Source organism: Aplysia californica, unplaced genomic scaffold (genome assembly GCF_000002075.1).
Source record: "Aplysia californica isolate F4 #8 unplaced genomic scaffold, AplCal3.0 scaffold00130, whole genome shotgun sequence".
NCBI classification, from domain to species: Eukaryota; Metazoa; Mollusca; class Gastropoda; order Aplysiida; family Aplysiidae; genus Aplysia; species Aplysia californica.
This window is the reverse complement of record NW_004797400.1, coordinates 257,542-272,359: the sequence shown is the minus strand read 5'-3', so window position 1 is coordinate 272,359 and position 14,818 is coordinate 257,542. Positions and strand designations below refer to the sequence as shown.

General features: G+C 41.1%; 2 protein-coding genes across 2 annotated transcripts in view; one reads left to right on the top strand and one right to left on the bottom strand.

The window, feature by feature from the left end:
• The window catches only part of LOC101848743, a gene marked incomplete in the record, with an annotated part of 71,704 nt that overhangs the window by 5,117 nt on the left and 51,769 nt on the right, over positions 1 to 14,818 (top strand). Inside the window, 1 exon segment of the mRNA XM_013081422.1 lies at positions 11,380 to 11,928. Within this exon segment, the coding sequence (XP_012936876.1) occupies positions 11,676 to 11,928 (253 nt within the window).
• Positions 2,166 to 4,270, bottom strand: LOC101848963 (cytochrome P450 27C1-like). The gene has a single exon (XM_005096520.2). It carries the CDS (start codon positions 4,202 to 4,204, stop codon positions 2,540 to 2,542), a length of 1,665 nt encoding a protein of 554 aa, XP_005096577.1. The 5' UTR covers positions 4,205 to 4,270; the 3' UTR covers positions 2,166 to 2,539.

Genomic DNA, 14,818 nt, shown 5'->3' with positions numbered 1-14,818 from the left:
AAGAAGAAGAAGAAGAAGAAGAAGAAGAAGAAGAAGAAGAAGAAGAAGAAGAAAAAGTGGTTATGACTGTGGTGAAGCAGAAGCGGCAACACCACGGCGTTGGGTGGGTTAGGTGCGATGGCAGCTTTTCTCTCTCTGTATTGATTTTTCCTCTAGTGAATTAAACTGTACATAGCAAGCTGACTTGTTTAATTGACTTGTCACTGCATATCTTAATGTTTATTTTCTCTTGACAAGCGAGGCTTGAAAAGAGTTCTTTGTTCGAACCGATGGGCTTGCAGCAGAAATTCTTTAGCCAGCTGAAATCACAGCTCTACAGAAAATCAGTGTTATATCGATCAAATTCCAAATAGCTTTCTTCTTTGTCTCGCTCCAAGTGCTGCTGCTCGCTTCCTTTGAAAAAAAAAATTTTTTAATCTTTGTAATTCTAGTCCTATATGTAAGCATGTAGGTTATGTCTGTGTATTTGTAAGCTTGTTTTGCTTTGTAGGACTAAACTTGAGGATAATTAAGTCTAGTTTAAAATATGTGAAACATTTCGATAGAGTCAATATTTCGCGGAACATGTAAAATGCTTTATGTTGGTATCTAGATATTGCTCTATTCTAATAATAATATACTCTAATCTACTTGCAAGACTTTACGTAGGCACTTTTCTTTTTCGTTTCCATTCATTTCAAATACATTTCTCGTTAGGCCTTACATATTTGCCAAACTCTAACTGTGGCAAGAGAAATATTATATCTCTGTACATGTAATATGCAATTACTAGTAAATAATCTATGTCCAAAAATGTACTCCGTCGCTCGGTTAGGTTTGAAAATACTGTTTAGTCGCAATAAGTTAAAATTTCTGAGTCATATCTGAAACGCGCACTGTCAGTTTTGGTTGATACAAATCTTCTCTATTTTATTTATCCGTCAAGCTATCAATCTTTTGATCTGTATCCGAACTGCTTCCTGCATTATGTAGGCCTCGACAGAGGAGTATCATCGACAAAAATATGACTTCGTCATTCCAAAACAATAATATTATAATTGTATCGACATGAAGGTGACGCAGCCAGGAACACCCCCCCCCCCCCCTTTTTTTTTTCTTTCCTTTTTCCCGTTTTTTAAACACTCGTCTCTTCCTGTTTTCGCGCATGTGTGTGTGTGTGTGTGTGTGTGTGTGTGTGTGTGTGTGTGTGTGTGTGTGTGTGTGTGTGTGTGTGTGTGAGTGTGTGTGTGTGTGAGTGTGTGTGTGTGTGTTCGTTTGTTTGATAAACCTCCTTTGGGTATGTGTCGGAGTATTAGCAAGTTTGTTCGTGGGCGTTTACTTGTTCTCCTCTTAACACTTCCATATGTATACGAAATTCCCACCCCATCCCCTTTTTCCCCACTTGGGTGGTTTGTGGGTGCCCGCCCAGGCGTGGTCTTTTTCTCCTTCAGTGTTGTCAGTGATATTATTACTCTACACTGTTCCACGTACATGTTTCTCCTCTATCCCGACGCCTCCTTGAAAAACGATATTTCTATCACAACTTACTTCCCTCCCTTTTCCACTTTCTACTTTCCCTCTACAGCACTTGAAGTCCTATATTTCTTTTTTCTTAACCCAAACAGTAGAGCATTTTCCTTTTTCAGCCTCTTCCACTTAAAAACGGTCTTCCAGTGGTATGAGCAAAACTACTAACATTGATATTTGCTGGGCTGCTATACAGGAGGAAATGAAGACGAGAACAGACATACTAAATGACATAGATGAAACGAAAAGATAGAAACAAAAATACGAGCGAATATAAAATGTTTTTATCGTTTGCGTCTGCTTTAGATTAAACCCTTTTGACTCTCTTTGAATCTTGTTGTGGCTGCAATAATTTTGTTACCCTTCAACCTCGACAGTGCCTGATAATTGACTTCATATTTTTCTCGTGTACATCTGCCATTTAAGTATCCAGGTGAAAATGTTTCTCCTGTGCTGGTGTTTGTTCGCAGTTAGAGGGCACCACCGGTTGGTCCAGCGTAATAATCTCCCTCTGTTATTTGTGCTTATGAATACTGTTTTTTTTCTTTGCACTGATTAACCGACAACGTTTGTACACCTCTTCGTAACTCGCACAACTGCGGGTGTGTTGGTACATATGACAAGGCCGTATATCGCATGTTTCCAATTTTGTGCTTTAATTGTTTGGCATCTACGTGTTCAGATGGGGTACTCTAAATCAAAACATCATCATTTATCCAGATTTGTCATGGTTATTATCCTGCGAATGGTTGAACGGTGCTTTGATGCCAAATAGTGATGGCTTCGGTTGAAAAGAGGCCACCTATGCAAGTGTTGTTGTTTTTTACTAGGAAAAACAAAAACAGAATCTGTGTCATTATGTCTCTTTAGCTTCACTGCCTTATCGATTTTAAAAGATGAACACTAGCACATTTATTTCATAGTACTTTAACGACCGCATATGAGGTTCAGTTTTGTGTTTGAGGTTTATGCACTTGAAAATGTTGGTGGAATCATGGATTGCCAAGTGTCTTCCTGACACAGTCGTTATGGGTTAAGTTTTCCTCTTCTCAAAAACAAACGGAATAGGGACTCTTGGTGTAATAAACGGCGTGTACACAGGGTCCAAGCCTTCGTAAGACTTGTCAACTCGCACCTGCAGCTTCTGTAAGATTTTAGCGGCGGCTACTTGGATCTCCATCTCGGCAAAGCGTCGGCCAATGCAGCTTCTCGCTCCGTGGCCGAAGGGTAGGTACGTGAAGGCCTGTCGCGACACGACCTCGTCTCGTCTTGTCTGTGAGCCCTGTTTCTGTCTGAGCCATCTCTCTGGTTTGTAGCTCTCTGGATCTGGGTAATATCGAGGGTCATGAGCGATTCGCCTCATCCCCAGGATGACGTTGGTGTCTTTGGGCACGAGATAACCGCTGAGAACCGTGTCTTGGTTCAGTATTCGCATGGTTCCATTTGCAGTAGGGAAATTCAGCCTCATCGACTCTTTGACGCACGCTTTCAAGTAGTGCATTTCTGAAATTGTCTTTGGTGTCACGGGCTCGTTTTCTCCCATAATACCCATAATTTCATCAGCAGCTTTTTGTTGTTTCTCGGGATGCCTAGCTAAATTATACAACAATACGGCGAGATTTTTGGCTGTAGAATCTGTGCCGACGACGAGCAGAGACTCTATTATTGCGATGATTTTGTTCATTTCAAGATTGCTGTTTACTATCAAAGAGGCCAGGAGATTTGTTTCAATATAAGCACGTAAGTCAGATTCTTGTTCTATGGTTTGGCTACCTGATGTTTGCTTGGCCTTTAATCCTGACATCACGGCTTCCACGTACTGCATTGATTCATGAGCGATGAGCTTCATGGCACGGCTGTACAGCTGGTAAAACTCATCCTGCTCTGTGAACTGATACCTTCTCTCCAGACCAACCATAGCCACATAATTACAGTGCATCACTGTTTTGAAGGCTTCCAGTAAGTTGTGCTTGTCTCGAGAAGAACTCAAGTCAGAATTCAAAAAGCCCAGCCTGCAATTGAAGCAAACCACCCCGATGCTCTCTGCGGCGTACTTGAAAAACTCCTCGCACTGTTGTTCCCGAGATAACGTAGTCTCACCCAGTCTCTTGACAAAATCGTCAGCCACGTTGTTCTGAGCAGACAGATAATGCAGGCACATCTGTGGTTTGTTCAGAAGGGGGTTCAGTGGACGTCGAAGCTCATGCCATTCGGGCCCGGAAAGTCCGCCGAGGGCGAGGGGCAAGTTGTTACGCTCTCTGAACACTTTGTTCAGATTCATGAGACGTCTTCTGGGGTAGGGCCCTTCCGTTCGGAATATAGTCACAACGTCAGCGACGTTTTCGGTAAATACAGTGTATTCCTTCCCCATCCTCATTCTGAAGATAGCACCATACTTATCGTGTTTTGAACTCACCATGCGGTCAAAAGTGTCGATAGTATAGGGACTGAAGGGTTTGAACATCAGCAATGTTCCTATGTATGGTATTCTCCTGGCTCCTTTAGGTCCCAACATTTTACTGAAGGGAAGCGCTGTCTGCGAATGCTTCACTTGGCCTTCATGTTTCGTGTTGGCTGTAAGGAGTTGATCTTTGAACATTCCACTTGGCGGGGCAGACAAACACCTCTGAGAACACACTGAGCAAAGGAGTTCCCGGCCTCTGGGAAGTATCCACGTCTGTGTTTTTGATGGTAACATTCTGAAATGTATAACAGGTTATTATTTGACATACCTAATGAGGACATGAGCATGCATTTGTTTTTATATAATTTTTATCAAGCTGGTAATTATAAAGCGTTCATAAGAATACATTAAACATCGCTGGATGCTTACGGTTACACGCAGTCTTGATTTTTAATAGCGAGATTGGATTTTGTCTTTTGATGATTGAAATACACAAGTTTTCTACTGCTTTCAGTTTGTATGTACTTACATCGGTACCTCTAGACAAACATTCATCTGATTGCAAAAGAATTCTTGTTTTGCAATGAACTCATAACCAGAGAGTCGAAATAATGTCTAATCATAACCTGCTCCGTCTTACTTTCGACAAAGTTGTCATAAAAGGAAAATAAGGTGGTGCATGAGTGTGTGTGTGTGTGTGTGTGTGTGTGTGTGTGTGTGTGTGTGTGTGTGTGTGTGTGAGGGGGGGGGGTGCATTTCTGGAGAGGTTGTATTTGAGTTAAGTATGGCTTGTTCTGGTGAGGGGTTGGAGAGGTGAGGGGTTGAAAACATCTTCAAGGCATAGTGCACCCAAGATTTGTGTAAGAGTGGAAACGATCCTCATTTCTTCCTGTGTGTCTCTCTGTTTGTTAATGCCAATTTCCCCTTGCATGAGCATTTGCGAGATAGATAGATAGATAGATAGATAGATAGATAGATAGATAGATAGATAGATAGATAGATAGATAGATAGATAGATAGATAGATAGATAGATAGATAGATAGATAGATAGATAGATAGATAGATAGATAGATAGATAGATAGATAGATAGATAGATAGATAGATAGATAGATAGATAGATAGATAGATAGATAGATAGATAGATAGATAGATAGATAGATTGATCTTTTAATTATTGATATACATGATTTGCCTACAAAATTCTTCTTTGCTTATAGCAGCACTGTCAGGAGTTAACTGAAGCACGGGTGTCTTGAAATTGAGCGTGAGTTCGATTCCAGCGTGAACAAAAAAAAAAGATTATTGCTTCAAGTATAGACCACTATCTGATGAGCTGTTATATCCCATCATTCAGCTTTGTTTGACACTGACAAACAAAGTCGAAGTAACCCGCTACATGAATTATCCAACTTGTGTCGACAGGCGAGTAAAACATTTACAATAATTATAATAACATGTGGGTGAAGTCAGTCCATGTTTATTAGTCCAGTGAACGTCAATCGTTGTAACGTTATTTTTTCTTTATGGATAGTTAATTGTTTGGAATTAAAGAATTCTTTCAAACAAACAAAGGGGCTATAGGCGCATGCGACTTTTACCATCAAACTGTCTGGCTGGACAAATCAAGAAAAACTTAACTGAATGTTGAAAATGTTATAATAAGTGACAGAGAAGACAATTCGATACCTTAGAATTGCAAAGTTCAATCTGACATGTTTGGCCGTTTTGATTTACTATGACAGTGAGGTCAGAAACCAAATGCTCCCTCTGGTCTATCATAGTCGTAAGATTATTCTGAGTCGTTATCAAAATATTCAAAGAATTGCATTCGAAAAAGCTTGACTAGTTATGAAACTCACCTTTTTTTTAAACGTCAATGTTCTCAAAACTAAGTACTCAGACGATAGATTTGTAGTTCTGGGGCAGCGAATTATTTCTTTTCCTGCCTTTCTCGCTATTTTAATTTTTTTTTTTTTTTTTTAACTTTACAACTCACCTGCCAAATGTCCGCCTGTACAGGCAGCCAGCCCGTCACTATTTGACGCTTCGTGTGTCCCTGGACAAAGACAAATGATGAATGTCTGTGCCTCGGCTGGGCCTCGGCTGGGCCTCAGCTTATCCTCTCGTCTCCACTATCTCCTCAACTCCTCAAAACTTATTTCGGGAATTTTCAAAACTTGTCCTAGCCGTTTGTGTGTGTTCAAGGGTTCACTTTGATGTAACGTGGTCATCAGCTGCTGTGTTGATGACCCTACTAAGTTCTTATCGGAGCAGAATGACGGAGCCGTTCCATATTTGGCTTGGGGACACGGAGTGTTTGTCTTGGAGAAGGGAAGCAAGGCCACTTCCAGTGCGAAGTGGCCACGTTCAAGTACGTCCAGTTTGTTTGATTTGATGTACTGAAAAGTTTGTGTTGGCGAATTTATAGATAAATTATACTTTCTTGTCCACCGATTTAACTCCTCTCTGCTGCTTTGTAACAAATGTTGTCTCTCAGTTAGTAAATACTGCGCTAAAACTTAAAACATATATTGGTGTATTTTTTAATATCAAACTGGTTGTAAGTATTTTACGTTCTAATAAATACAAATAACATCATTTTGGAGACAGGCTGCTTTGGCCGTCCCTTTTAGGACCAACCAATTCTAAACACGATACAACATCCCAGTAGACAGTCGGAGATTCGACAAGTGGGTGGTTGGTGGGTGTTCTGGTGTGGTTTGCTCCTTCTTTCCTATCAAACATCTATCGTCTTTATCTCCCCTCCTTCTTTTTTATGTTTGTTACTCTCTTGTAACACCTCTAGACTTCTGGCGCTCATATGACCTAATGCAGTTGCGAGCGCCGTAAACCCTCTACTGAAACAAACAAGGAGATACGGCACTAAATAAAAATAACTTCCCCACACGATAGTCGTCCTCACATCGTCAGCGTACTACGACAAAAGACCTAACACACCACAAACTCCGTTTTTAAAAAATGTTTGGTTAACTGATTATAAGCTGGAAAATGGATGGATATCTTGAGGGCGCCACTGTAGGGCTTTATTTCTTACCTATTCTTTTACTGATTTCGTCTGTCTCCGTTATTTTTTTAACCCAACGTTTTCTCGCAAGTTGATTGATATGATATACACTTTCAGATTTAAAAGAAGAAAAATCACTCGACGTTGTATAAAACAATAACACAAACAATGTAAAAATCAAACACTGCAGAAATCGCATAATGTGCTCACTACATAAATAAATCTTTCGATCCGATCCATCAATCTTTTGTTTTACAATATATACTTGAACACATCATAATGCAAGCCGGTGATTTACTTAGACGACAAATATCCTACCAAAAGGTGGTCCGTTTTGCCGAAGGTGGCGTTGCTTGGGGAGAAAAGGGGGCGGGGTGTTTGTTTTTTGTTTTTTTCGTTTTGAAATGTTCAATGTTGATGATTAAAATGTTTCCATGTTGTGGTTATGCTTGTTGGGTTGTTTGTTGTTGTTTTGTTGTTGTTGTTTGTTTGTTTTTTCAGGTTAGTGGAGTGGGGGGGGTCATGAATATGGCTGGTTGGATGTTTACTGACACATTCCTTGCTCACAGTATTATTTAGCCGCTTCTCACTTCCAAGTGAGACTAACAACATCTATCTATTTTATACCGACATTATGGCGTGCGAAATAAAAATCCCGTCAAAGTTACTTGTTGAAGCAAACTTAATGCATAGCACATGATGCAATGAACTCTCCCCTTACACAAGCGACCGTGAGTATGCTTCCTTCCACGCCCCCCCCCCCCTTGCCCATATTTGCACAGACTCTTATCTATCTATCCATCTATCTGTCGATCGCGATCGATCGATCGCTATGTCTGTCTGTCTGTCTGTCTGTCTGTCTGTCTGTCAGTTAGTCAGTCTGTCTGTCTGTCTATCTATGAACATCCTCATAGAGAAGAGGAAAGACAGAGCAAGATAAAGAGAAAAAAGATATGGAAAAGAGAAGTTTGGAGAAAAAAAAACATTACATTTCCTGACCAAATAATTATTACCCTAATGGAGTCCTTGGTATCAGCCTGGGTTCAATTTCTGTGTGGGAAGAATGAATTTCTATCGAGTATCTCCGTCTTTAATCTGGGATGATCTGAGCGTCTAGCTCTCAGCCCAGGTTGGCCCTGATTAGGGTACAGGGGGGTGGAGGTGGGGGTCGAATCAGCCCGGCCGGTCTATGACCTAAATTATACCCATGGGGAAACACCTACTTTTTGTTCTCATATTCATCCGACCTCTCGTAACTCGTTCAGCCCGCTGACACTGATGAAACACGTACACTTGGGAGGCCCATGTGTTCTCTTGTTGACGTATAAGACAAGCAGGGCTGTTGGGGTGTTTATGGTTCAACTTCGGCGGGTTTCTGACCGGTCGATGAATATATTAGGATACAAAGTCCTGTTTGAGTAGCATTATATCTTATGGTATCGGATTGATGCCCCATGCACTTAAAGGTTTCGTAGATTTTCTGTTCTGCAGTACCCGTGGTCTAGTACGACAAATTTCGATTTATGGTAAGTGATAAATTATTCGTCGTTACATCTCAATCTTACTTCATTTTCAGCGTGATAAAGTAGTCCTCAGGGAATCAGAACCTGCCTCTGCCTGGTCCTAAATTATCAAGTGCTATTTTAAAGAGCCCGAGGAACCATAAAACAAATCTCATTTTCTTTGTAAATCTTGGCCCAGTGTTTCAAGCGTAGTACGCCACTCGACAACACGGGCAGCAGTGGTCGAAATATTCACGTTTTGTGGTCTTTTGAACCCCCGGTTTATGGGTCTCGGTTCATAGCAGGACCAGCATGAAGATACAGAAAACATTGTTTGGAACAGATCGTTTGAATCGGTACGATCGCCACTTTTCCCTCGGTTCGACCGACCGAGAATTGTGACGTAAATGTTTCGAGAGACGTAAAACGTAAAACGTGCCTTTGAAGGGAGCCTACTGTTCCCATAATAATAGTGCTGGAGATTAATGCTGCCAGTGGGTTGATATATGTGTATATTTTGGGGGAATATTGAAAGGCAGAATGGTTTTGTAAAGTTTCCATTATGTTTTTCCTAAGTTTTTGACTAAATGCTCTTCAAAACATAACCGCAACTTAGAGAGTGGTATACAGATAGAAAGAGGAGCGGCAGGCTGCAGTAGAATCTAGATAGTTTACATCGTGAAAGCTGTTTCTATTCAGTCACCCCAAAAATGTACAAGTTACGTTGATTGTAAACGTGTAATATACACTATTCTTTTTTCTTTGATTGTGAAGAACCACAAGAACTATGGTATTATGTATTCGATGTCTTACAGTACAGACGTCCTGTGAACCCCGCAGGTATAGACAATGTCTTTGAATATCGCTGGAAACGGAAAGTCCACCTGTGTCACTGTATTTCCATAATGCAAGTCTGACATGAATTTTCAGGGGTCTTGCCATTTGGTCTAACGACTGGTGGCCTACACCGGGTTTTTCGAGAGCTCTTTTTCCGAGTTTTTCTCTTTTTGTTTTTCGCGAACGTTTTGAATTTGTGATTAGTTTGAGTCGCCCGGTGTCATGTGGTCCAATGCAGTTGTGCGAACGACTTGAATTCATAAATTTCTTTTTAAATCGCGAAAATTATTAATTCAAGGCACGTGTGAAAAACACGGTATACAGTCTGTTATATCTACTATCCTCAGGATGAGAGCTTCTTTGACAGCACTACCTGGGCCACTTGTGCTTCTTATTCCATACTGTCTTTCATTTTTTTCTAAGCAGGCAGTTAGAGGGTGCTTCTGATAGGTCCTACTTTTTCACTCTTACTCTGTTATTTCTGTCTATTCATCTTCCTTTTCCCCAGCTCTATGTGCGAGGTGCTGTGTCACTGTGCTTCTCTTTATTCAAATCAAACCATATTAGATTTTTATTAAAAGAACAACCCTGTTCATTCCGACGTCATGTTCCCCCCACTCGGATGAGGAGCTTTAGATGATAAACAGAAATTTTGGCAAACAGACAGGACTGACTGACTAACAGAAAGACCATAAAGTAGATTGCTGGATTGAGGGTGTGTTTGGCAGGCAGGCAGGCAGGCAGGCAGGCAGGCAGGCAGGCAGGCAGGCAGGCAGGCAGGCAGGCAGGCAGGCAGGCAGGCAGGCAGGCAGGCAGGCAGGCAGGCAGGCAGGCAGACAGACAGACAGACAGACAGACAGACAGACAGACAGACAGACAGACAGACAGACAGACAGACAGACAGACAGACAGACAGACTAAAATAGTTCGATCCTAACTTACTCTCTTCCTACATATTATTATCGTCAGGTTATTCAGGCAGAGAGGAGTAATAGATAGTCGATAGTTAAGGTAGAAAAGTCTTTTGTGTTAGAAAAGTATAACCATAGAGATGGTAGCAATAGAAACGTACAGTATAATTTTAGTACCACAAGTCTCTATTAGATTGTTTTGATAGCACATGATTAACGGCCCACAAATTTTGAGCTCCACCTACCAGTCGAGGATTTACCCGCCTGAATAGCATGGCTATTAGTTACAGTAGTCGCGAACTACGCCTCCTGACTTTTTGCGTTAATCTTCTTTATCCCACCAACTCTCTAATCCACCTGGTTTGTAAGCTTTGTTGCCTTTGAGACTTGCGGTCTGGAGTTTTCGATAGCCCTTACTTCTGGTGATCCTTGCGTGTCATAGACCTTGTTATTATTCTGAGCTAAGGTGAGAGGGAAGGCCTTACATACTTATAGCTGTTTCGTAGAAATGATGATGGTGATGATGTGTGTGAGTGTGTGTGCGTGTGTGTGTGTGTGTGTGGTGAACAGGGTTTCGCTTTGTTTGATTAAAGGATGACTGCTGTACTCGAAACTGCTGTTTGTGTCCTTTGTCTTTGATTTTCGAGAACAAAGTACCCGTTAGGGCGGCTTTTAACGAAAGATTCATTAATTGATAAGCAGGCGGACTTCTTTTCGACATAATTTGATGATTGTGTCTGTGATGTTTCTTTTTGCTTTGAGACGTTATTGTGTGTGTGTGTGTGTGTGTTTGTTTATTTGTTTGTTTATTTGTTTGTTTGTTTTGTTGTTTTAAAAAAATTGCTCAGCTTTTTCTGTTATATTTGCTTTTTTCTTAGGGGGGGGGAGGCTAATGTTTCCTAAGTAACTATCTCCTCCTGTATCATCCAATTAAAAACAGGAAAAATGTATTTTGGTCAGGAATATTTATATATCTGGAAAACAACCAAAATACAATATGTGAAAATTCGTTGTTTGCAAGGGACAGTATTGATGACTTTATCCGGTGAATCAGTTTTTAATAGAGCATTCATTATTTCTTCCTGAAACTGAACCAAATTTTTGCTGTCACCTTGCATGTCAAGCATGTATATAAAATGTCACTTCTCCAGTTTTTACACTGACGTTTATACCTTTTATGATCTTGTTTCAGGGACGTGCATGAAAGATGAAATGTGGGCTTGATCGTGGATGTCCATGAAATGAACGGCGAAAAAATATGTGCCAATTTCTTCGCACCGCAGTTATAACAAGCGTCAGAAATGAGAGACATCACTGCAATACTAAATCCATCAAAGCAACGGCGTATTAAACGGGATGTGGAAAAGACATTATGGATATACTAAAATCATAAAAAGACAACCGATAACTTAAGCCCTTTCCTCAACAACAATGTTTTGTCGCCAAGCCTGAGACTTGCTGGGGCAACAACGACAACGTTGCAACAAAATGGCGACGGACGCAGTGAGTCCCGTTTCCATCGAGTCCGCTGGAGAAATGGCAACAGCCTCGTTGTCCGAGGTTCTGGCGACTCGAGGCCGCTTTCTAGAGGAGCAAGAACTGTGGGCGCTGTGTCGCGAGTGCTGCTTGACCCTGGAGTATGTCAACGACTGCCATGACCTATTCCAGACCCTCTGCATTAGTCCTGACACCGTGGCCTTTGACCCTGAAGGAAATGTCTGCTTCCTGGACCTTGACTTAGGTGAGTGATGACAAGATTCTGTACAATAATATGGTTGGTTGCTAGGAAGTCAGTTTCTCTCTTCCTGTGGATCTCGCTCTTTGTCGCTCTCTCTCTCTCTCTCTCTCTCTCTCTCTCTCTCTCTCTCTCTCTCTCTCCCTTCATAGTTATCAGTTTCTATTTGCTGTATGTCTTTCTTCATGTATTCTCTCTGTTATACCTATTAGTTCCTTGAATTGATCAAATAATTTTAATGTTTCTCAAATGGTGGACCGGTATATTTATTATTTTTAAGCTACATCCTGCTGTGGACGAACAAAGCCTAGAAAGAAAAGAAAAAAGAAAAAAAGAACATTAACCATATTTGGGGGCAGATGGTCCAAGGAAAAGTTAATAGTCACTAAAGTTGAAGTCAGAAGACATGCTCTTCCTGACGGACTTTATCATGACCTGGCTGAGTAATCAGTAGCCAGCAACTATGGCGCACAGTTTGGTTTCGAATCTTTACTCTGAATTCAGAATTTGTCACACCTTCCCTTCAAAATCACCTGCCCCCTCACTGGTCGCTATAAGAGTTTATAAAGATAAGATGACATCCTGGTGGTACAGTATTGATTTGCGAGATTGACATATGCCTTGGCACTAGCGATACGAATCCACGAAGGTAAAAGGATCAGTGGCAGGTATGTTCAGAAACTTGATATACTCAGCGGGCTAAAGATAAGGTGTTTCTCTGGAACCTCTACCCCCCACCCTTTTGTGGATCAAGAGTGACGTATCTCGGAAGAGGGGTTTATCAGCATTAGGTTCTTGAACTTTTGTGTGAGATAAGCCAGTTTGATAGCAAATTTCAACTACGTTCAATTGATGTGGTCTCAGGTGACGCTGTGCGGGCACAAGTTGAGAGATTTTTTATGTAGACTGACGATGTTCCATTTGGGTTTATTGCCCCTGCCTGCCACCTAGCGAGGACATTTGAGCACTGAACAATTGGAATGAGCACAAAAAACAATTTCAGATCCTTTTGCAAATAAGGCAAACTCTTTGGATCTCATGAAATATAGCTTAGGACGAATTAAGCACTTCTTTTCAAGCGCCTTCTTGAATTCTTACCATTGTGCACAGGTGATCAACGAGTTCCCCCCTCCCTTGTGCGTGTATGTACGCGCGTGCGCGTGCGCGCGCGCGCGTGTGTGTGTGTGTGTGTGTGTGTGTGTGTGTGTGTGTATTATATTCGAACCTTCCTTAACGGTTACCTTTCCATGGTGGCCACCTGTAACTAACAACAGCCACTGCTCTGTGACACCCTTGCGCGTTTTCTGTTTGTTTAACCTGTGCACAGCTGTCCCTATCCAATTTCGGCCTCAAAACCAGCTCGTACGGGTTACTTGCTACAAGTAACAAACGTTTTCAGCCAACACGTCCTCAGACGAAGTAGGCATGTTGAATCAATGCTCTTATGGTAGATAACAATTTTAATCAAAATGAAACGATAACACAGAATGAAGATTTCAGATTTTGAAACATCTGTGCACCTTGTCAAGTCTAGTAAGTGACCATAACGCAGATTCTGCCAATAGCGGCCATCTGTCTGTACCGATAATTTTTTTGTACCGTTATTTTTTGTTTCTAGGAGTGATCGTCATGGAGACATGTTCGACTGTGTATAGACTATGTGCGGTTGTGTGTGTGCTTTTGTCGATAATGCATGTGTGTGTCTGTGTGTGTTGTTCGTGGGTGTTGTGTGTGTATGCTTGTGTGTGTGTGTTGTCTGTGTGTGTGTGTTGTCTGTGTGTGTTGTCTGTGAGTATTACTTGGATCGATATCCCCCTCAGCGTGTAAAACGGATTTTACAAATCGTTACACCGTTGATCGTCCTGCTTTCAACTATTGATTTCTCCCACCGCCTCCTACAGACAAGATCTTCTTTACGATTCCAACGTTAATCAAACAGAGCGTATCCTCGCCCAAAAAAACGTCTCTGGTTTCTGACGAACCATTGATACCCCTTACCCCTTCTAAAGTTTTTGGCTATCAGACTCCGACCTCTAATTACGATGAACTGTTATATTGTAAATCCTCACTCGGAAATGGTTTATGAGCTGGTCCGTCTAAAGAATGAAGTCTACTCCGAGCTAAACCTGATGAATTCTGAATCGATCATTCTGAAACTGAGCTAATTAAGACATGGCTGTTAAATGTAAACCAAACCCTGAAACGATGCCTTGTACAGAAAATATTTGCAAACTGAAATTCTTAAAACTGGGTGGTTGGTGGGTGCTCTGTTGTGGTTCGCTCCTTCTTTCTTATCAAACATCTATCGTCCATATCTCTCCACTTTGTTTGTTTGTGTGTGTGTGTGTGTGTGTGTGTGTGTGTGTGTGTGTGTGTGTGTGTGTGTGTGTGTGTGTTTAAGTTACTTTCTTGTGACACCTCTAATCTTTGGCATTTATATGACCTATTTGTGTTGTAAGTCCCGTAAAACTCATGAAGTTAGTAAGGGAAATAAGTGAGTGGCTACAGAGTTAGAAATGTATTTCGTTAGACAACTGGTAGTTTTGTTTCTGACTTGTATCAGTCGTGTAAACAAATCGTTCAAATGACCTACGCCCAGAATGCAAAATATTTCAGAAGAGGAATAACTGTTTCTCTTTTTTTTTAAACAAATGTAGCTACACTATGATTTTTTTTTCTTATTTCAACATTTAGAATTTGAAATTCCATAAAAATTTCTTGAGCATTTGCAACGGATTAAGAAACTATATTTCACTAAAGTTCACCATGCTGGGCTTAGTGCGTCTAAACAGCTGGTCGGCGATATTAGTATCCCGTCACTGAAAACAAAGGAGATTTATCAAGCTTTAAGATACAAACGAGAGAAACAGAGCAAAGAAAACCGTTGGTTTGAGCC

Bases quoted from the DNA above. Each gene is read 5' to 3' on its own strand.
- LOC101848963 (XM_005096520.2), bottom strand. From the start codon at position 4,204: ATGTTACCATCAAAAACACAGACGTGGATACTTCCCAGAGGCCGGGAA.